The following is a 24,157-nucleotide window of genomic DNA, read 5'->3' as shown; positions in this document are numbered from 1 at the left end:
TGACATGGAAGTAAATTGGCTGTTTGATCTCTTTGTTAGGAAGCCATATAGTCTTTAACAATCAGAGCAGGCTTTTTATTAAATGTAGAAGCATTTCTTTATTGTTCTCGGTTAAGATGAGAAAGTTTCAAATAACTGGGCATGAATCTTTCAATCAGCATTTTTAGTTTGATGAAGGATTTTACTCGAAATGGGAGTGATTTCTCTTTAGTACGCATATTTATTGTTTTATTTTGTTTAACGTTTTCTAGCAATCAATCGGTATGATTTAATTTTCAGCTACCCATCCTCCATTACTCTGTTCAAACGGGACAGTATGTGACGATGGAGAGACCTGTGTAAGCCTACTGGAACGATGTGATGGATTTCTGGACTGCTCTGATAACAGTGATGAGAAGAACTGCTCAAGTACGTAACCGATATAAATTTTTTAAGAGGTTGTGGGGCAGCATCTAACTTAAAGTAACTGATGCTTTACCGTTATTTGAGCTAGGAACTGAAGAGCAACTCTAAGATTTAACAGCTTTAGGTTGTCTTGGGGTTATGAAAACTGAAACTAATCTATTGGAAGCATTTTTCTCAGACTGGTTTGCTAGTTTGTATGTTGTTATAACTCCTTGAAAGTATATTTTACTTTTTTTAATACTTGAAATTATATTTATTTTACTGCCTGATATCCTGCTGTGGAGTAGAAGTTTTAATTTCAATGTTAACTACAAATATTGCATATAATATCATGAATGACCCATAAAACCCATTATTTGACCAGTAGGTCAAAAGTAATCGAAAGAATGACCAAATCTGACCATAAAGTCTGTATTTGTCCTGAAGCACTAAGCAAAATATATAATGCTGGCATATTGTATTGTTAATCCATTTTCAGAGCTGGCTGTGAATTGTAATCCAAGTGGGAATAGGACTCCTGCTACCTCTTGTTTTCCCTGTCCAAATGTGCTTGGCAGCAATTTTATCCTTGCAGTGTATATGTAAATTAAGGACCAGGCTTTAGCACTTTAAAGTATTAAGGGTTATTATTCAGTAGATGTTAAGCTTTTCATGTATATTACACAAATGTCTATCCTCCACGATCATACTTGTGTCATCAGTTTCTTCTGTAACTGATTTTGTAGCATAAAACAACAAATTAACAAACTAAACAAACTCATTCAGAGACTCGTTTAAAGACTTTGCATATTATTGAATGTATTTTCTGTATTGCATAGTTTGCCCTTATTTGAATATTTTATTTAAAAATTTTAACCATACAAGCTTTCAAATATTTCAAAATACAGATCTAATATATTGAATATCAAATACATAATACTCAGCACCCCTTCTCCCTGCAGTCCCAAGATAAAAAAAAGTACAGTTAAATTTTCAAATAGAAGAGAAGAAAGAAAGGAATAGAAATAAGAATGAGAATCAACTGCTAAAAGTGTTAAAACCCATCTGGTCTAAAATTCATATTTATTTCATTGCTAATGGGGTTCCACACAGGACTTAAAGGCTAAGAACAACATTTAGAAATGTAACTTTTTTTCCTTAAATTATATGTAATTTTCTCGAGGGGAATACAGCTGTGCATTTCCCCACTCCATCATTCCAAACTCGGGTGTGAATCAGATTTCCAAGCAACTGCAATATATTTTCTAGCCACTGCTAATGCAATTTTAACAAATTCTATCTGGTATTATACTTTCCTTTTTTGTTTATTTTTCACTCTTCTGTGGAAGCATCTTTTCTTGAGTAGTTTTTTTTTGCACTACCAATCAGTAGAAATTTTTGCCTCGCTTGCAGGTTATATGTGATTTCATGTATATACTCTTGACAATAAGTTTGAGCATTGAAAATGTGTAACTGACCTTACTTTCCAGCAAACTTTTTTTTCCCCTGCTGTAGTAGCTTTCTCCAATAGTGAATTTAAACAGATGTGGGAATGACAACAGAGCATCAGAGATCTCAATGAATAGACCAATATCCCATCTTCTTAAATGAATGGGTAGAGAGAGGAAGAAAGTGAAATGGTGGAAGCGGTTAAATTTAAAGTCCAATCTTGTACACAAAAATAGGAGAAAAAGTCAAGATAGAGAAGGAAAAATGGGAGGAAAGGGAAGAAAATATTAATTTGACACTTAGAATTTTCAATAATGAGTTCATTAAGGAATGAGATTAAATATTTAAGATTGGACATTTTTGAGCTTGATTTGGTTCTGTTATTAAAAAGGTACTTAATAATTATGGTTTGTGTTGTGGAGACAAATTGAAAGGAAAATGCCAGTGAGCTATCTGAAGCACTGCTGAAGCTATTTTTAAAAATGTTAGCTCAGCATCTAACTTGTACACAAATGAAGTGAATGTTTTGATGTTACAATACATGTAGTATGGATGTACACCAAACTTGCCATAAAAATTAAGATGCCTTTCTAACCAAGACCCCTTTAAATTCCATGATTACTGAATTACTGCCAAACAACCTCCAGCCCTGACTATTAACATCAACAAGTGTGCAGTTTCAGTCCAGTTGGTTTCAATATTTTTAGTTCTGAAAGAAAAATAATTGTCTCATTTTCCTCCCAGTCTTTCTGGCTCTCCCTATTTCACCTTTATTTGACATCAGATTCACTGTTCCAACTTGAACTTTCTTTGTTTTACGCAGGTCTTTTAATGATTTTTCAATGCAGTACGTCAAAGAGAAATACAGAACTAGCAAAAATTTCTGCATTCCAAAAATTAGCTGATGTTTTTCTACATTCACAATAGCATGTGACGTTAAGATGACTTTCTTTTCTACCAGGCTACTATCCATTGATATGTTAGTACCTGTCTGTTCTTCCTTTACATTTTTTTCTTTTATTCGTGCATGTTATGCAAATGTCACAGCTGGCATTTATTGTCCATCCAAGGCATTTTTCATGGAGTTGTCAATTATATTCTGGGTCTGGCCTCTCAAAATGTAGTGTGCACAAGGATCACAGATTATATTTCCTGAAGGCTATTAATGACTAAATGCTTTCTTTTTAAATGGCAAAGCTAATTTCAAAGATTATATTTAGATACTAGTTTTACTTTGTTCCCATCTGCCATGGTGGATTTGAACTGCTGCCTCCCAAATCAATAAACCAAGCCTCTGATGCAAGCAGCTTAGCAGCTATGCTATTTGCACACCTCCAAACTATACATTGAAGTATGGTGTTTTGTCAGCTTTTTGACAGGATTCTAAAGACAAATGAAAATATTGTTAATGCAGTTGTAAACAGCATTTATTGACATTGTACTTCATTGTTTAACTTTTTGCTCTCTTTAAAGTGCTGGTACTGCTAAACCTGATTAATTTGCCAAAAGGATTAGCCCTCCCTTTTGACCAACATTCTGTTTAATCATCATTACCTTTCACATTACCTTTCTGGATTTGTTCTTCCCCTGTGCTCTATCTTAAGAAACATAGAAGATAGGAGCAGTAGTAGGTCATTTGACCCTTCGAGCCTGCTCCGCCATTCAACGAGATCATGGCTGATCTTAAAGTTCAGTACCCCGTCCCCGCCTTCTCTCCGTAACCTTTAATACCCTTATACTGAAGAAATAGATCTAATTCCCTCTTAAATAGATTTAATGAACCTGCCTCTACTGCCCTCTGTGGCAATGAATTCCACAGATTCACCACCCTCTGGGTCAAGAAATTCCTTCTCATCTCGGTCCTAAATGGTTTGCCTATTATCCTCAAACCATGGCCCCGGGTTCTGGATTTTCCCATCATTGGAAACATCCCATCTGCATCCATTCTGTCCAGTCCTGCCAGAATTTTATAGGTCTCTATGAGATCCCCTCTCAATCTTTTAACTTCATTAAAACATTTGAAGTCTGATGTACTGATGTGGAATTATAAACCCCTTTCACTTCCTATAGATATGGTCTGTCCTGTTCATTTTTAGTTGTGTTTCAGGTTTTCAATACTTGTGCTTCTTTGTTCTAGGGATTATGTTAGTATTTCCTCTTGTATAACTGTACAAATGTACAGCCATTCGATAATCTGTTGAAATGCTCAGTAAATGGAACTTGTGTTGTTTTTAACATAAAGGTGACACTACAGTTTACAAAATACGTAATCTCCGTTGGTCATCTGATTTTAATGGTGGAGTTTCTTTAACGTGGAATAAGCCAAAGAATATGAAACCAGCTTGCATCTACATTGTCTACTTCAGGTATTAATCCTATTAGACCTTATCATTGCTATTATTTATTTTCACAACGTTAATTTCTAGCTTGTAATCAAGTCCAAATAGATCATTCCTATAGCACATTACAAATTGTAAGCTTTCCTTTAGTTTATGCCTGTTCTTCTATTAATATAATTAGGTGAGGCGTTAACTCTGGCAGACGACTTGATCTGATGGTTTATCTCTACTCTGGTGAACCTCTGACATTTATTGTTCTGAATATTTTAGTTTTAACTAGCAAAACTAGAAAATATCATTGATTATTAACATATTTGTTTTGATAATAACAAAATGGCTGTCACATATATGCATGATGTGGCCAAGATCCATTTAAAATGTGATTTTAATTTGAAATTTGCTTTTTGATTCTCCAAATGAATTACTAAATGAACAGCATTAATAAGGGCTGATGCTTAGTGTTGACATTTAAAAAAAATAAAATTAATTGATTTACATGAAAGCAGGTTTTTTTTTGATGGTCTACATTCCTGAAGATACACCTCCCTGATGTGCCCTTTAAGAAGAATCCCCCTCATCCTCACAGGCCTCCACATCCAACATATCATCCTTGGGAATTTCCAGCTCTTACAACAGGATCCTACTACCAAACACATCTTCCCTTCTTCGCTCTGTCAACACCAGTGACAGACTTTGCAGTAGCTGACCATTTCACTTCTGTGTCACACTCCTACACTCATGTCTGTCCATGCCCTTATGTACTGTCTCACCAAGACAATTTGGAGGAACAACACCTGATTTTCCATCTGGGCACTCTCCAAACAGATGGCATTAACATCAACTTTTCAAGTTTATGCTCCCCTTCTTCCCCCTTTCAGTTCTCCTCCCCCCTATCTATTCACCTAGCCTTCCATCCTTCCCTCCACCTATCACTTCCTGCTTATATGACCACATCTTCCCCCCACCCACTCTTTTGTTCAGACACCTGCTGACATTTTTCCATACCTTGAGGATGGGGTCACGCCCCAAATGTCGGTTATGTATTTTTACCTTTGCTATATAAAGAACACTGCTTGACCAGCTGAGTTTCTCCAGCATTGTGTTTTTACTCTATTGCAATATTGTCATTTTTATTAACTACTGTTTTAATTGGACAGTGGAAGGTCTGTGATAATTTTTCATTTGAGATGTTCACTTGGTTGGTCTTCCAACATAAACAGGAATGATGCCTGGTGACACCAAGTGATCATTGGCTTATAATTTTACGTACAAATATCTGGAAAGGATCTTGAACCCAAAACTAAACGACTTGGGTATGCATGCTACCAACTAAGCCACAGAGGTGGGGGAAAGAATAGTTATACTGATGAGCTAGAATGCATCTTCATTCAGTCATTGAAATTGTGGGAAAGTTGATAATATGTGGGAAAATACCACAAGGTGATAGGGAGACAAGGAAGAGAAGAACCTAGAAAGAGGAATAGCATCTCTAGTATCACACCCTCTTTAAATGGAAGAATTTGAAGTCTTTTTAAACTTGGAAACAAAGGAGGACTGGAAATATACAGCAGATCAGTTAAACTCTGGAGAATAAGCATTTTCATTTGGTTGCTATAGCAACAAAATGGCGGCACTGACAGAGCTGCTATTAGCAGCAGCACTGCCAGTGGTACAGACCTGGGAGAGCGGAGATACAGTGCTGCTCCGCAGGGTCCTACTGCCATCAGCTCTGCATAGGCTTTAATTGGCCTATTAAAGGGGCTGATGGTGCTTTTTATAAAATCCTGCAACCATCGGGTCTGCGCCCAAGTTGGCAGCACCTTTGCTGGGCGTCATACCACAAGGGGTTGTGGAATCTAGCGGAACAGCGAAATGGGGAGTACAAACCCCATTGCGAATGAGAGCATAGAAGATCTGACAGGACAGTGACCATGGCACTGGACTAGTAATGGGCTCTGTGGCTAAGGTTCCACACAGGCTGCTGGCAACTGGCCCTTGGAAACTGGTACCACATCAGAGATTTGAGAGAGCGCCAAAGGCAAGAAGTGCTCTCAAAGGGCCTCAGACACTGAAGACTTCCACAAATCTGAAGATTTGAACTGGTGTTTGTGCAGCTCCAGGAGCACTGGAGGTGCTATTGCCAGGGAGAAAAGTTGAAATATCAGGTATATTACATTTTAATGTATTATTTTGTGAGAATAAAAGGAACCTTTTGAACTCTGAATAAACTATGTTCATTTTAGTGTTAGCAATTTTGAGAACTTGACCACGTACTGTTGGATAACTTCTTTTCTCTGTTAGTTTGATAGGTGGGGAATGGAAGCACTTGGAAGCTGGCAATAAAACTGCTATTATAATAAATGTAATGAAGCCTGACACAACTTACCAGGTGAAAGTGGAAGTGCAGTGCCTAAATGAGGTCCACGAAACACACAACATTGTTATAATACGAACACCCGAAGGCTGTAAGTAATTTTGATTTCTTTAAAAGATTTCACATTCAAAATAAATTGATTTTACACCTCTCGTAATGTAAAGTGAAGTTGGATTGTTGACCAATTTCTTTTGCCTGGTGTCATCCATTGGAGAAAGTTGTGCCAAATGTTGTTTGCTTGGATCTTTTCTATGTACAATTGAAAATGATTATATTAGCTTCACAAAAGAGCTGTAAAGTAAATAAACAGGCAGCAGTTTAAGTTGCAGGTATTCACGTAATTTTTATGAACCTAGCTAGAGGCACACTTTGCTAGTGGGCAAGTTCTACTCAATTGTTCAAATGCATAGGTGCATCATTTTACAAAGGAAGTCTTGTGCTATTTTCAGTTCATGTTTCCTCCTAATTTTGTTTTGATCCTGTGACCTTATGATCCAAACTGAGATCTGGCATGGTATTTTTCTATCTATTTACATGCTAATAAAAGTGGAGCCTGAGAAAGAAGTGCCAATTTTTTGATTATCATTATTAATTTTGCTTGGTCCTGCAACTTGTGTAGATGAAGGGATCAAAGTTTGTTTAATTATTATTTTTCTTTTTTATATTTGCCATGTTATGATAGTCTTTATTTAAAGTTCTAAATTTTGTAAAAGTTTCTTCATTCAGGTCAATGTTCTTGGGCACTTCGGAAAAGCATTGCTATCTGACCAACTTTTGTACATGGAAATTACAAGGGATAATCGCAAATTTGGTCAAAGTCGATTTTAAAATCAGAATGCAAGAAGGATTGAGAGGCCAAAAACAAAATCCAAGAAAACAGTTTTGAGCTTAAAGGTGTAAGGTTTTGCAGAGCTGTATGTGATTTTAGGGTTGGGAATCAAATATTAAATGTTTGGGTGGAGATGTGAAATAAAGGCAAGATCTCCTGAACTTATAATCTCTAAATTACTTCCAGTGCCATGTGTTAGTCCATATAGGAAAAGGAGAGGGCAGATGAATATATGACTAAAGATGTGGTGCAAGAGGGAGGGTTTATATTTGTGGATCAGAGGGAAAGGTGAGATGTATAACAAGATTGGTTGAATCTGGACTGAGATGGATACAGAGGGGTATGGTAAGGGGAAAAAAGTTTGCTCGAATTGAAGGGTTGTAATTAATTTTTCAGGAGCTTTGGACTCAGGTTAGGCATACCACAAGAGATAAAGAAATAGAAGCAGCTAAATGGTCTTCAGGGACCTAGAAGGAATGGAAGGCTGGTTTGCATATATTTTAATACAAGTAAGACCATGAACTGAGAACAGTAATTAAAATGTGGGAATGTGGTCATGTTGCTACCCCAGAAAGGTGCTTGAAAGATGGGCAGGTGTGATAACACCCTAGAACCTCTGGTACAGGCTGGTTTTGATAGAGGCAGTGGCATTGGATTGTAATCAGAATATCCTCTACAACAGTAAAAAGGATATTAGCAAAGTTTATTCAAATAGAAGCCATGTGAATAGACTTTGGTAATAAAAAGGGGACAATCATTTTGTTGAGGGTGTTCTATAGGCCTCCAAATAATCAGTGGAAGAAAGAGCAGATGTGCAAATGGCTCACATAGCTTTTAAAAATTATAGGAAATAACAGTAGAATAATCAACTTCCTCAATGTTAACTAGGATCACCTTCATGTCAAAGGTAAAAGGGAACAGAATTTGTAAAGTGTATCCAGAGAGCCTTTTGCTAGCATTTAGATGGTCATACAACAGAAAGAGTGAAATCAGATCAAATTATTGGGAATACTTCCAGGCAAGTTGAGGGAGTGTCAGGGCAGGGGGGCTGGAACTGTAGATAATGACCATAAATTTTAAGGACTAGGAAGACAAGAAATTTGGGTTATTTGAAAAGACTGGGGATATGCCAAAAGTAGATTAGTAGCAGTAGCATGCCACTGGGTGTGAGGCATTCAGAAAATTAAATTAAGAGCCTGAATTGTCTCCTGATAGCAAAGAACAAAGCCAACAAGACTAATTAAATCAATATTAAAGATATTGAGAATTGGATAAAGGGGAAAAAAGTTATTGCAAGTGTAGAGAATTAAAAACAGGCAATGTCTGCAGGAAACTAGGATAGAGAGGGAAAGGCTAATATGATGAGAGAAAATGTCTTAGTATTTTATGTATATTAAGGGCCACAGAGTAAATGGAAAGATTAGAGTATATTGCATTTTGAAAAACATAGGCTGAGGGGATATGGAGGCAGTTGCTCTCAACATTTAAATGTTTAGGTGCATATTTATGAGATGATAGTAGACTGGTATGTAGGTGGGAATTTAGAGTTGAAGTTACTCTGTGGTCTCCCATTATTTGGCTGAAGGAGCCAAGTGGTCTACTCTTGCTCCTAATCAGTTATCTTTGTATAAAACTAGGGTTGATGTCAAGGATTGCAGAATTGGGGAAAGTGCACACCTGAACACATGCATCATGTCAAAAGATTGCTGGAAAGTGATTCAAAAACTTAGGAGTGAGTGTCCACAGAAGGTTTTGAAAAGGAAATTTTTTAAGTTGAGATATCTTCGGATCAGCAACTAGCCGATGAATGAAAGGAATAGTGTGATTTTGGATGTCATAGAATTGTACAAATTAATAGCACAGGTGGAGGTCATTCATGCTAGAGAATGGTTAGGCTGTTTCCACAATCTAGAGAACTGAATGTAACAATCTTGGAAGTAACAGTACTTTGAATAACTGCAAATACTTGTGCCTCAGTCATTCTTTTTGACAGTAAGTTCCAGACCCCCTTGCCCTTTGGATTCAAATAATTTTCTTCAACATCCTTCTGCTGATTATTTGACATCTATCTTTCTTTCTTTTCTTCTCTTCTCTTCTCTTTGGCTTGGCTTCGCGGACGAAGATTTATGGAGGGGGTAAATGTCCACGTCAGCTGCAGGCTCGTTTGTGGCTGACAAGTCCGATGCAGGACAGGCAGACACGGTTGCAGCGGTTGCAAGGGAAAATTGGTTGGTTGGGGTTGGGTGTTGGGTTTTTCCTCCTTTGCCTTTTGTCAGTGAGGTGGGCTCTGCGGTCTTCTTCAAAGGAGGTTGCTGCCCACCAAACTGTGAGGCGCCAAGATGCATCTATATTCCTTAACTAATGACCTATGCCAAATGAAATAGATTCCTTGTTCATTTTATTTAAACCCCTACTAAATTTATTAATTTCTCTTCAACTTGTTGGTTCAAAGTAAGCTGTCAAAAGTTCCTTTTATCATCATGTAATACAAAAATTGTAATATACACTGTATACTTCAACTTTTGACTGCCACAGAGTCACCATTAGCATTGCCTGGCACCCCCAATAGCAAAGAGAAAGCCTAGTTTAGCCTGGTAGTTTTGGCTGTTAACTCAAGATCTGTAGCTTTGGCAAAATCATCATAGATCTTCAGTGCTTCATTTGTGGTGTGGTAATCCTGGACAAAGAGTTTGTATAAACTTGCTTATATTTATTTTGAGTAAAGCAAGAGATTGTCCAAGGCAACATAATTCTGTATTCTTTTATGGAATCCTTATCAAAATATTGGCCATTGTTCATTGTCATTTTAAATTGGAAGGTGGAATAAATTCTTGTAAAGTTTTATTTAATTGATGCATACTATTTTTTTTTTGCAAAGGAATATGTGAATCCAAATCAGACTTTCAGTGCAATTTCAACAGTTCAATTTCTTTGCAGTACCTGATCCACCACAAAATCTCCAGTTATCTTATACTGAAGAGTATACTATATCTGTCCATTGGAATCCCCCTGTCAATGCACATGGTCTGATTCGAGAATACCTTGTAAGTTTGCACATATCTTTAACATTACAGTAAAAACCTGAATTTTTCCTTCAACCTCCGACAGTCTTCTCAGAGTTACATGCCGTGTCCTGGGGTTCTCATGACTCAGCTCCATTTGTGTTCCTTAATATTTTTGCATTAAAGTGCAGGAATTGCAGTAACTTTTTGTTTGACACATCTGTTTCACAGTAATCTGGGTAAAAGGATTGATGTGAATGTTCTTCAATTTCAAATAAAATGAAGTTGAACCACAAAATCCATATTGATTTGTAATTAATTTTGAGGTTTGTAATGAACTTTCATTGTTTGAAAGGAAGTGTATTTTGTATTTGCTCTAATTTGGTCCTCTAAAGGATTCCTTGTGTGTAGAATGAGGATTTTCCATAGTATTACAAAAGTTTACTTCAATACACCTCCCTTAAAGTACAATCTCACTAAGATTGGTCTTAAAACTATGTAGATATGGAATTCTATAGAAAAAGGTAATTTGCTTTTCCTGCCAACTCTCCCTTCTTTACCTTTCCTCTTATCCAACATTCCCACTCTTTACCCCATGCCAACAGGTGAACTATGCACAGAATGCTGCCGAAGAATGGACTTCATTGAAAAGTTTTGAATGCCACAAAGACATTACCAATTTGCAGATAAATACCTTGTACAGAGTTAGGGTGAGTATTATACATTTACTCTGCCAAGATGACAACAGAAGTTACTTTAAAATTGAAAAATTGTTTTCGATATGCAAGAGTAGATTTACAGTGCCATATTTATTGTCACATTCATAGTTTGTGTATGGAGTGGCAAAGACTCAATTTGATTTGGAACTTTCCACAAGCAAATAGAACCATAGAACATTACAGTACAGAAATGCTGAACCATTTCTTTGCCTAATCCCACTGACTTGCACCCAGTCTATAGCCCTTCATGCCTCTCCCACCCATGAACCTGTCCAAATTCTTCTAAAATGTTAAAATTGAGCCCACATTCACCCCTTCAGCTGGAAGCTCGTACCACACTCCCACCACTCTGTGTAAAGAAGTTCCCCCTCATGTTCCCCTAAACTTTTCCTCTAACTCTTAACCCATGTTCTCTGGTTTGTATCTCACCTACTCTCAGTGGGAAAAGCCTTTCTATGTGTACTCTTATCTCCCTCAAATTTTAATACCTGTCTAATCTTCCCTCATTCTGCTACGCTTTAGGGAATAAAGTCTTTAACTATTTAACATTTTCCTGTAACTCAGTTCCTGAAGTCCAGGCAACATCCGAGTAAATCTCTGCACTCATTATTATTGAAATCTTTTCTGTAGTTAAGGCGACCAAAATGCACATAATACTTCAAATTTGGCCTCACCAATATCAAACTTTACCATAACATCCCAACTCCTATACTCAATACTTTGATTTATGAAAGTCAATATACCAAAACCTCCTTACAATTCTATCCACATGTAACACCACTTTCGGGGATTATGTATATATATATATATATATATATATATATATATATATATATATATATATATATATATATTCTCAGATCCCTCTGTTCTATCACACTCATCAGTGCCCTACCATTTATGTGTATCTTTTCTTGGTTTGTTTTTCCAAAATGTAATACCTCACACTTGTTTGCATTAAATTCCATCTGCCATTTTGAATCCCATTTCCCCCCCACTGGTCTAGATCCCTCTGCAAGCTTTGAAAACCTTTGCTGTCCACAACACCTCCAATCCTGGTATCATCTGCAAACCAGGTGATCCAATTTACCATATTGGTAAATCAGTGATTTGGATGACAAACAACAATGGTCCCAGTACCAATCCTTGAGACACATCACTATTTACAGGCCTCCAGACTGAGAAGCAATCATCCATCACTACTTGCTGGCTTTTCTCATCCAGCCATTATCAAATCCAGCTTACTAGTTCACCATGAATACAGAGCTTCTGAACCTTCCTGACTAACCTTTTCCTTACCCCCCTCCCCCTGCCCCCCCCCCCCCACCCATGTGAGACCTTGTTAAAGGCCTTTAGTAAGGTTACCAGGAAAGTTGAAGGAAAGGGTATGGATGTTGTCCATACTAAAGTCCATATGGACAACATCCATACCCTTTCCTTCAGCTTTCCTGGTACCTCCTTGAAAATTTCTAAGACTGGTTAAACATGGCCTACCATGCATAAAGCATTTTGATCATCTCCAATCAGTCCCTGGCTAACCCAATAATTCATCCAATCTCTTAGAACACCTTCCAATAATTTACCTTCTACCAAGAAGAGGCTACCTGCCTATAATTTCCAGGGTTATTTTTAGAGCCTTTATTAAACAATAGAACAATCCTCTGGCACTACACTGTGGCTAAGGGCATTTTAAATATTTCTTTCAGAGCGCCTGCAGTTCGACACTAACCTCCCTCGAGGTGTGAGGGAACTATCTTGTCGGGCCCTGAGGATTTATCCACTTTATCTACTTTAAGACAGCAAGCACCTCCTCTTTAATCTGTATAGATTCATGACCTCACTGCTTGTTTATCTTCCTATGCTGCCAATTTCCACATTGCCATCCACAATCTAGACTCGTCTGCCTTTCCTACAATACTCTTTTCATTTGAAAGATATGCACAAGAGAACACTTCTACCACATACAACCCATTGACTTCAAACAATGCATGCAATTTTCACATCATCTTTTCCCTACTCCAGTCCTCTATTTGCTCTGGATCCCATTCCCCTGCAAATCTAGTTTAAACCCACCAGACCAGCAGTAGCAAATCTTCTCACAAAAATATTTGTTCCCCTCCAGTTCAGATGCAAACCATCCTGTTGGAACAGGTCCCATCTTTACTGGAAGGGAGCTAAATGATCCAGAAACTGGAGGCCCTTCCCTCCTGCACAGAGCCTTTAGCCACGAGTTAAGCTGTATTTAGTTATTTCTAAACTCACTGGCATGGGTAGCAATCCTGAGGTCACAACCCTGGATGTCCTGTCCTTCAGCCTAGCACCTAACTCCTTGAAGTTACAGGACCTCCTCACCTTTCCTACCCACATCATTGATCCATCTCAACATCTGGCTGCTCACCCTCCCTCCTGAGAATGCCATGAACTCAATCTGAGATAGCTCAGACCCTGGCACTAGAGAGGTAACATACCATTCAGGATACTTAATCTCTACACAGACCCACTTATCTGTCCCCATAACTATGGAAACATATATTACAGCTCACCTCTTCTCCTCCCTTCCCTTCTTAGCCACAGGATCACCATGCCTTGCCCCTAGTAGGTCATTTTATTTTTCTCTCCTCTTTTTCCCCACCACCCCCAAAAAAAATCCAAAATGGTATACTTGTTATTGAGGGGAACAGCCACAGACAGCAGTGCTCTGTACTATCTGTTACCTTTCCCTCTCCCTATTGTCACCCCTCTTAAGTGTGGTAGTGTTCCTATAACTCCTGTCTGTAACCTCCTCTGCCTCCCAAATGATATAGAGTTCATTCAACTCCAACTTAAATTCCTTAATTCACTCAGCTTGTCAGGAGCTGTAGCTGGATGCACTTCTTGCTAGGAAGTCATTAGGGACACTGCTGGCTTCCCTGACGACCCACGTTCTGCAAGAGGAGCATTACCTTTCCTTGGATGCAATTCCCACTGCTTACAATTAGAGGAAGAAAAGATTATACCTAACACCTCCTTACCTGCTAAATCCTTTTTGTTCCTCAAATTGGGTGGCCCTTCCACTTCTGTACCCACTTCAGCTCCTTCTCACCAAAGCCTTTCCACTCTGATAATGACCACTCCACTACATAATCCCTTACTTTTATAGTGATGTTTGAGTCACCTGACCTCATTTGCCCTTCAACTGTTGAACTTGATTGCTGAATCAACTGTTATCTGCTGAGACTCTTTTTTAACCCTTTGGTCATAAATTTGAACTCGATTGCTCCTCTAGCTTCAACTGTTGAGCTCGATTGCTCAATCTTTCCTCTTCAGCTTCCTTTACCATCCACTACATAACCCAGCAACATTTTCCTTGTCCTTGTTTGGTGTTCTTCCCCTTGGCAGTTTTGCATAAATTATAGGAATCACTAATTCCTGTTTTAACTGTCAACAAGAATTTTTCAAAACTAGTCACAAGCTGACAGCTAAGAGTGTAAATTTTAATTGATTTTTCAAGTCCAGGCATCCATTGGTTCCATAAGATGTGGTAAAAATGTAACATTCCTTCACTGTGCCCCAACTATATATGTAGCACCATGTGAAGACTTTAAAAGTAATATTAGTAACCTGAATATCTTTGCAAAGATTATGAGTACTGAACTTGTCTCCTTAACCCAATATGGTAGAGAAAAATACCTGATCATGATTTTAATTTGGATGGTATTTAATATTGGCATCATTTATTTTCGTATTTGTCAATATTATCTGTTGGATAAACTCAACAGAATTTGTAGTGTTTGTTTTCAATAGATTCTAATGTTATTTCTTCATTCTTTGAAGGTTGCAGCTGTTACAAGTCATGGAATAGGCAATTGGAGTGATTCAAAAACAATAATCACGCAAAAAGGAGAAGGTGATAGTGAAACAATGACAGACAATGCCATTTCATTAGTGGTCTGCTTTTAAGATGCTTTAGCTATTTTGCTGCTGTTAACAGATCTAGCAAAAGTGTTTATGGCTCAATAGCATGAAGTTAAATACACTGGAATCCCTATTATCCAGAATTCAATCAACCAGAAAATCAAACAAACGGCAAAAAAAATTTTTGAGGAAATAAATAAATGAAAATTCAAATAAATAAGACTGGGTGGATGGACCCCACAGAAGAGTGCTGAGACTTAATTAATGAAAGCACAGAAGTAATATGGAGGAAGTTTAGGGGCCACTTGAGCAGGATTCCAGATACAGGTCAGGCAACAAGTCAAGAGGAAGAAGAAGGAAGCATACATTAGATATAGGAACCAGGAAGGGCTCATGAGAAGTATATGGTAGCCAGGAAGGAGCTTAAGAAAGGATTTAGAAGAGCTTGAAGGTGGAAGGAGTACCTGAAGGCATTCTATGCGTATGTGAAGAACAAAAGGATGACGAGAGCGAACGTGGGGCCACTAAAGAATAAGGGAGGCGGATGAGATTGGGAAGGTCCTAAATGAATACTTTGTGTCAGTGTTCACAAACGAAAAGGACCTTGATCACAGTGAAGTTGAAATTGAACAGGCCTGTGTGCTGGAAAATGTGGAGATTAAGGAAGTGTAAGTGTTGGGTCTTCTTAAAAACATCAAGCTTGGCATCCCTGGGGCCAAACGCAATATACTCCAGGCTGCTGTGGGAAGTGAGAGAAGAGATAGTTGGGGTAGTAGCTATGATCTTTGAATCCTCTGGGCATAGGGGAAGTGCCAGAGGATCGGAGAAAGGCAAATGTAGTCCCTTGCTTTAAAATAGGTGATAGGGAGAATTCTGGGAATTATAGACCAGTGAGTCTAATGTTTGTGGTGTGCAAACTATTGGAGAGGGTTCTTAAGAATAGGACCTATGAGCATTTGGAGCAGTACAGTCTACTCAAGAATAGTCAACATGACTTTGTGAAGGGAGAGTCATACCTCACAAGTCTAATTGAGTTTTTTCAAGAGGTAACAAAAGAAATTGATGAGGGTCAGATGGTAAATGTGGCCTACATGGATTTTAGCAAGGCATTTAATAAGGTCCCCCACGAGAGACTCATCCAGAAAGTAATGAGGCATGGGATCAGTGAAACCTTGGCTGCATAGATAAAAAATTGCCTTTTAGGAAGAAAGCAGAGAGTAGTAATGGAAGGAAGGTATTCTTCCTGGAGGTCGGTGTCTATTGAAAAGCTGCAGGGATCTGTTCTGGGACCCCTGCTCTTTGTGATTTTTATAAATGACCTGGATGAAGAGGCGGAAGGATGAGTCAGTGAGTTTGCGGATGACACGAAGGGAGGAGGAGTTGTGGATGGTGCTGAAGGTTACAAGATGACATAGACAGGTTGCAGAGTTGGGCAGAAAAGTTGCAAATGGATCTCAATCCAGATAAGTGAGGCGATGCATTTTGGAAGGACTAACCAAAAGGTTGAGTGCAGGGTTAATTGTCGGTTACTTAAGAGTGTGGATGAATAGAGGAACCTTGGGGTGCAAATCCATACAAGGTCACCACATAGGTTGATAGGATAGTTAAGAAGGCCTATGGGATGCTATGATTCATTAATAGGGGGATTGAATTCAGGAGTAGAGAGTGCCTGTTATAAATCTTCGATAAGACCACACATAGAGTATTGTATTCAGTTCTGGTCATCTCATTATTGGAAGGATGTGGAAGCTATGGAGAGGGTGCAGAGGAGATTTACTAGGATGTAGCCTGGATTGGGAAACAAGTCTTGTGTGGCAAGGTTAGCAGACTTTTCACCTTGGAGCGGAGAAAGATGAGAGGAGACTTGATAGAGGTCTACAAGATTATGAGAGGCATAGATAGGGTGGACAGCTAGTTCCTGTTTTCCAGGGTAGGATCAGCAAAACAAAGTGAAGGGAGGGCAGTGGTAATTTTTTTTTACACAGAGAATTGTGTGTGCCTGGAATGCCTTATCAAAGCTGAAACATTGGGGGCATTTAAGAGACTCAGGCACATGGATGAAAGAAAAATAGAGGGTTACGGGGTAGGGAAGGTTTAGTACTTTTTTTTAGGAAGGGATAAATGGGTTGGCATAACATCGAGGGGCAAAGGGCCTGTACTGTGCTATATTGTTCTATGTAAGGTGTGCTGGGGGCCTGACCGGGTCACATGGAAGTGAGCCGGGTTGTCAGCACAACAAAGGTGCCCTGGGGTTCTGACCAGGACACTTGTGTGGAGGTGAGTCAGGGTTGTTAGCATGAGGAAGGTGGTATAGTGCGCCTGTGGGCTGATAGGGATATTTAAGTTGGAGTTGATGGGATGAGAATAGGATATGAAGGGGGAGAAGGAAGATGACAATGGTGTTGAGACTTTCAGACAGCAGAGGGCCCTGGTTGTGCCCCGCCCAGCTGCAGCATCTGTTTGAATATGATATCAATAAATTTCCATTGGAATGAAATAGCGGCACCCAGGGTGAAAGCAAGCCAATGCCACTCACTGCTGGGGCGACTATCCCAAAGAATCTCCCTGTCCCTGCCTAGTAAGAGTCTTTATCTTTATTAGTATTAAGTTTATTAGTAAGACTTTATCTTTAAACTTGGGGGAAGGACATGTTAATTACAAAGGTGACATATTACCACAATGCTGTTACAGCGCCAGAGACCGGGTCCGAAATTCAGTTTTTTAAGTTACAGGAATTACCTGATTAAAGTGAATTTTACATAATTAAAGACTGTAATACTGATTTTCTTTTCAAATTTAATTTTGCTTGTCTTTTGTCATTTAAACAGTATATTTTTAATACAGGTGTATTAGTTAGGCATTGGAAAAGTGAGTCTCAGCCAATCGGAAAATTTGCATGTCTGATACCCACAATCCTTGTAGGACCTTGATAATGGGGATTCTACTGTATTTATAATATTCTTTATAAAAGTTCAGTAATTTATATGGCATTTCATGAATTTGCATAACTTGACCTTAGTTTTAAATTGAGTGTTTTTGAATGATTTTACTAGTTAAAGGAAATAACCCTCTTTCTGATAGAGAGCAACTACCCTCTCCTATAAAATCAGCAAGATCACCTCAGGAAAATGCCAACCATTATTTATTAACATATCACTTAGATTCGATTTGTGACATTTTGAATGATGAGCAGAAAAAAATGCATGAAAGTAATGTCTTCATCTTGTATTTCCCTCAGTTCAGCTGATAATATTATTAGAATTTATTTTTTATTTGATTTCTGTGAATGGACAACCTACCAAAATTAGGATAAGAAATCAATTGTATAAATCATCAAAACTTTTTTTTATTGTTTGCAGTCTGTTGCTCTTCTCAAAAGAGGTGAACTTGGTGTTTTTCTGAGGGGAGCCCAATACACCTTTGAGAAATGTCTGCCCTAAAAAGGATCAACAGTGTGAATCTGGATTGCCCCTCCTATTTCCCTGCACCCTACTCATTCAGTGGGATAGAATGTACCTGATGGCCTATTACAGGGGTGGTTCTCTGGTCTCCATCTGCCATTTGTGAGATACCATGTATTGCTGAAGAAAAAAAATTAAAGATTTAAATATTTATAAGAGCCCAAAGTTTTTAAAATAATTCAGTGGCTGATGAATTGTGTCCGATTTGCGTGCAAAATGAAAAGAATTAAATGCAGCATTGTGTAATTGTTGAAGTAAACAATTTGATTTTTGCATTTTCTCTGTAATAGCAATTCCATCACCAATTGTTGAAGTTACAAGTTTAAAGGAAGACATGGTTAACTTGAAGCTACAAATGGATGTTAATTTTAAGGTACATATAATACATGACAAATTTTAACAAGTGCCCTTTTTAAAACTGAGTAACAATGCAAACTTGTTTATCATTGTACTATGTTTGAAGTTGTATGCCAAAAAGATAAATTTTGTCTCTTATTGGAGCTTCATGAAGTAAGAATTAGAGTGGTGCAGTTTGGTTGGAATGTTTCATTATTTACAGTGTGTAAAGACCAAGCAGATACAACAGTGTGCTATGCAATTATCATTAATTTTGTTACGTTGTGGTAAGACCCAAATTCAGATTGATTTCCATTTGGAGAAAGAAAATGCTCCAGATACCAATATCTGGAGCAAAAAAAAACAAACTGAGGAAGGAACTCAGTGGGTCAAGCATTCTTGGAGGGAAATGGGCAGTGCTTTCATGGCTGAGAAGGGCATTCCTGTGCAGGGATTGGTTTTGAACTTTTGACTCACCAATTTCCTCCATAGATGTGGCCTAACTAAGGTAGACATTGCAAAGGAGGACATGGTCATAGGTAACATGTATTTATACACATACAGAGTGTTTGCATTTGCTGTTTATTGCAAAAGCAACAAGTGCAAACACTGTGTGTGTGTGTGTGTGTGTGTGTGTGTGTGTGTGTGTGTGTGTGTGTGTGTGTGTGTGTGTGTGTGAATAATATACACACATGGTAAGCTATGACCATGTCCTCCTTTGAAATGGCTACTCTAGGCCTAACCTGCTGAGTTTCTCCAGCAGTTTTTTCTTTTGATTCCCATTTGTTTTGTCTTAGACTGGTTTATTAGTTTGACATGGAAACTATCAAAAGGACATTTTCCAGAGATAAATGGGAAAGTGGCTGTTTGGACACTTCCCCTAATTTGATTATATAAGTTCTCAGTCTAGACTTTACATCAGGGCTGCATGGTTGGCTTAGTGATTAGTGCAAAGCCATTACAGCATCAATGATCAGGACTTGGGTTCGAATCCCGCACTGTCTGTACGTTCTCTCTGTGTTTGTGTGGGTTTTTTCCAGGGACTCCGGTTGCCTCTATGTCTAAATATAAAAATTTTTAAATTAAAAATTTTAGTTTGTGAATGAGAGGACATGCAAATAGAAAAGGTAAAAATTATCTGCAGTTACAGATTGGAAGAGGACTTTAAGTTAGTATTTTGTTTTTTTTTAACCAAAAGTTGACTTTATTCACACATCATTTACAAAAAGAAAACCATTTAAATTCTCTTTGTGCTATTAGTGTCATGTCCATACATTTCTATCACTTTTCACTATATATACATGCACTCTCTATTTACACCACTATGACACCTTGTTGTTTAGTATATGGTTATTCTAGATAATTGTACTGATCAGATATATTTTGATTTGGATTAAAGTAGTAATTCACAAAATTGCCCTAATTGTTGTCACTTTAAGATAAAGTTTACGAATTGCAATGATAGTAGTTTTTTTTCACCATTTTATTTCAGGTGGCCAGTTATGTGCTGGATGTGTCATGGATGTTTGATACCCATGTAAAAGAAAAGAAAACATTGACTCTTGATGGAGGAAAGACTTCTTTAATGGGTATGTTCATATATGGATTTGCATATACAGACAGTATGGTTAATGAAGTCGTGCAAATTATTTCCCACAACATTTATCAATTAATTTGTAAATATTGTCAATAGTCATTAAATATGTCATCGTGTAAATTTTGGCATAGACCAAAGGAGGTTTTCTGAAAATAGACCCTGTCCAAACTTGCTGTCATTTCGTGATGTGCATATGCATTCTCTTGCAGTGTTTATGAGAGGGAGGCTTGCCTTAACTTTTCCTTTTTTTTTCCGTTCTTTGTCCCAAAAGCTACCAATGCATTTGAGTTCCTTCATTTCGTTATGGACGGTCATGCCAGCTCAACCTTAAGCTGTTCAATTTTCACTTTCTGGCTTTGTCTTTTTAAGGTGCTTCTTTCAACAAGGCAAAGACTTTGTCACTTGCCTCATGGTACTATGAATTGGGTTTACATTCTTGTAGTAAATAATAATCAAAATTAATAATTTCTTCAAAAGTACACATCTGTAGTTAGTTTTATCAATATTTTTTCATAGTCTGCATAGAAGTTTAATATGACAAAAAAGTTACATTTTCACTGTATAAATTTTGATTCAAAGCATGGTAGGGCTCTTTAATTATATCCATGCATTTTTAATTTTATTCTACAGTTAACAATTTAACTGCTGGAACAGATTATGAGATTTCAACCTGGGCTAAAACAGAGAAAGGTGACAGCCCAATATCCATTGTGCATGTTGAAACAAAAGGAACCATGCCAACTGCCCCTAAACTTGATGCAGTACCAATTAATCAAACAGCTGTGAATTGCTTTTGGAGTGGCCCAAAGAATGTGGTAAATGTCTTGTACAATGTGTGTAATACAAGTGTCTCGTGCTATACTAGGATTTGGATCTTCTCGGCACATAGTCAGCCATTGTGTTTATTGATCTTTAGTGTGAACATGGTTGCTGTAAGAAATAACATAACATGCCCCTTCTCGTGCTTCTCTGAAATCATACAGAAGACTCTGGCTGGTCAAAAACAAAATCTTTCATGTATGTAAGTGTTGGAAAAGGCTGTGATTCCCCTGTGAAACATTTGTGTTTTCAGCTCTGTGTGACCTTATTAAAATAATTTTTCTAAATATTTGGGCCTAGTCATTCACCTTAATGTTTGTCAAACATAGATTTTTTACAGTTGAGCTTCCTGCTGTTCAGGAGACATTAAATAATTATTTACAGTGAGCCCTGCCTTTACATTCCTCTCTCTAAACACTAATGCTTATTCTACCATTTGTCCATTTCCTCACAACAAGTAACAATTCGCAGTCATGCAGTCAACTAGATTTTGCGGCAGAGGGAACAGGATAGTGTTTGTCAATGATCCTGTGAAAATCTGATGACGAGACTTGGTACGCTCCGGAATATTTGTTTACTGCTCCCCTGTCCACACAGACATTTGTGAAATATCAAGTAGTCAGTCAGGTCAAAAAATTAATTTATCGCAAATCTTAGTTTTCTATGTGACAGCCAGTTTTCAATCCATTCTTTATGGTACTTCCAGTTCCTGTGAAAGGCCTCTGGAAATCAAAATTGACTATATTTAATTGTTTCTCTTGATATGAGCTACAATTTAGCGCATTTTGTTTTTAGTTCCTTGCATTCCTTGTATCATAAGAGAAAAAAGATTGTCCAGAAATAACTTGGGAGTCACAATTTTCCTTCCTTTTACAGGTTTATGGTGTTTTCTTTGCGACATCATTTTTGGAATTGTATCAGAATCCAGAAAATGTTACATCTTTGACAAGCAACATCACCGTGATGGTGAACAGTGATGAGCAATATCTGTTTTTGGTAGATGCTTCTTTCATTGTACTTTTTTTTAGATAATATTGCCTGCTGATGGTTATTTGTGGTTAAAAATTTGCTTAGAAATGTAATAAAAATGAGATTTGTTCTTTAAAATTCTAAATCAGCTTTAATCCTGTGAATTTTTATGCGGGATTGATTTCTTCCAGTTACCCAGATTTAAGGGAGTAGCTTAATGTGAATTCCAAATGCGGCTGTTGGCAGGCTTGAGAAATTGGTCCACCAAAATGCAAAGCTTATAATTAATGGTTTACAGGTATTATTCTTCCTTGTCCCTGGATATCATGAATAACATTTTGGCGAGTAAAATGTGGGTTGTTTGAGAAGCTGCCACATGGTTGTTGATACTGCAGCTTGAAGAAGAACACTACTCCATAAAGGAATCATACCCTGCCCTTTTATCTGACTCAAACACTTTTGAAAAATAACAATGTATACAGCAGTAGTCAGTTAGAAATAAAGTTAAGCAATCCAATTCAGCTGGGAATCAGGCTCCGCTAATTGAATATCTTGTAGTCCTTAGAACTGTGATCTGTTGCCTTTATCAATATTGGAGATGTTCGGGAATTAATGTGAGCCATCTATTGCACTGAATGCTTAGATAGATGCTGAACTTGCATCTATAAAATAAGTGTAATACTATTAGATTTTTGACAGTTATATCTGTTTTTTCAAGTGGAATGTCAAGCCTGCAGGCAGATTCAGATTTTGAATATGTATTCCTTACAAGAATGTCTAGAAGCACTGATTTGTGATTGTTTTTCACTTAATTAAGTTGTTCTAAATTAGTTTTGTGCATATGTTTATCTAACGTGTATATGTGACATAGAAGGTTTGAGATGGATCACTTTAACTGAGTTTTCAAATATTTTTCCAGGTTCGTGTTGTACATCCGTATTTAGGGCCACCTTCTGAATATGTTGCTGTTAAGATGATACCTGATAATCGGTTGCCACCTCGTCACTTGCACGTTGTGAAGGAAGACAAGACATCCGCTACACTCAAGTGGCAACCACCATATGACCTTCTGAATGAAAGTTTAGTGAGTATCTTCCCCTTGTCTAGAGATCCTTCAGTGTATTTTTTTTCTCTCTAATGCAAGTGCAATATGACAGTTGCTCAATCTAAAGCAGTGGTTTTCAAACTGCCCCCCTAAACTCACATTCCACCTTAAGCAATCCCGATGCCATAAGTGTTCTGTGATTAGTAAGGGATTGCTTAAAGTACTATGTGAGTGAAAAGAAAAAGGTTTGTAAACCAATGTTTAATTGACTCATTATGTGCACTTTTTCATAACTCCAAAGGAAATGGGTCAATGACAATTTTTTTTCAGCAAAATATTTCAGTAACAATTGGATCTAGAGTAGAGGTTCTTAACCTTCCCTTCCCACTTACATACCACCTTAAGCAATTCCTTACTAATCACAAAGCACTTATTGCATAGGGATTGCTTAAGGTGGAATGTGAGTTTAGGGGAGCAGTTTGAAAATCACAAGAGAATATTGGAATTTGCCACAGGCCAGAGGAGTAAAAAAATATTGCTCCTGTTACAGGCTGATGGAACTGAGCATTTCTGATACAAAATGGAAATCAGATCTTACAATTCAGTGTCAAGTCCTGAGATTACAGATGTAATGTTGTTACTCTTGCTCAATCTTGCTTCGGCCTTTTCTGCAAGCCTGAATTCAGACAAATCATTGGGGTGTTGGGGAGGGGGGTGGTGGGTGGTGTGGAGTGGAGAATTAAAGAGACTGAGAGGTCAAGATCTCAGCGTATACTCAATGGCAGTATTCTGCAAAGTGGGCATTAATTTGCATTTGTTTTTTCCATTGTGGAGGAGAAGGGGGCATGAGAATCTTGAGTGCTGCACACTTTAACTGGAAGGACTGTTTACATTCCTAGATGAGGGAGTGTGGCCTTTCTGTTTGCTTGGCAAGGTCAAT

The 24,157-nt window shown here is 37.8% G+C and overlaps 1 protein-coding gene across 3 annotated transcripts in view; it reads left to right on the top strand.

Moving 5' to 3' along the window:
- sorl1 (sortilin-related receptor, L(DLR class) A repeats containing) overlaps window positions 1-24,157 on the top strand; it is a 168,999-nt gene that overhangs the window by 125,964 nt on the left and 18,878 nt on the right. For all 3 annotated transcript variants that reach the window (XM_069894711.1, XM_069894709.1, XM_069894712.1), the window contains exons 33-43: window positions 280-408; window positions 4,076-4,199; window positions 6,474-6,637; window positions 10,313-10,419; window positions 10,983-11,087; window positions 14,910-14,982; window positions 18,742-18,824; window positions 20,280-20,376; window positions 21,015-21,199; window positions 22,080-22,199; window positions 23,092-23,256. In XM_069894711.1, the coding sequence (XP_069750812.1) occupies window positions 280-408; window positions 4,076-4,199; window positions 6,474-6,637; window positions 10,313-10,419; window positions 10,983-11,087; window positions 14,910-14,982; window positions 18,742-18,824; window positions 20,280-20,376; window positions 21,015-21,199; window positions 22,080-22,199; window positions 23,092-23,256 (1,352 nt within the window). The remainder of the gene's footprint in view (window positions 1-279; window positions 409-4,075; window positions 4,200-6,473; window positions 6,638-10,312; window positions 10,420-10,982; window positions 11,088-14,909; window positions 14,983-18,741; window positions 18,825-20,279; window positions 20,377-21,014; window positions 21,200-22,079; window positions 22,200-23,091; window positions 23,257-24,157) is intronic.

This window comes from Narcine bancroftii, chromosome 8 (assembly GCF_036971445.1).
Source record: "Narcine bancroftii isolate sNarBan1 chromosome 8, sNarBan1.hap1, whole genome shotgun sequence".
Classification (NCBI taxonomy): domain Eukaryota; kingdom Metazoa; phylum Chordata; class Chondrichthyes; order Torpediniformes; family Narcinidae; genus Narcine; species Narcine bancroftii.
Note: the sequence above shows the minus strand (reverse complement) of the source record. Positions and strands in the feature narration are given on the sequence as shown.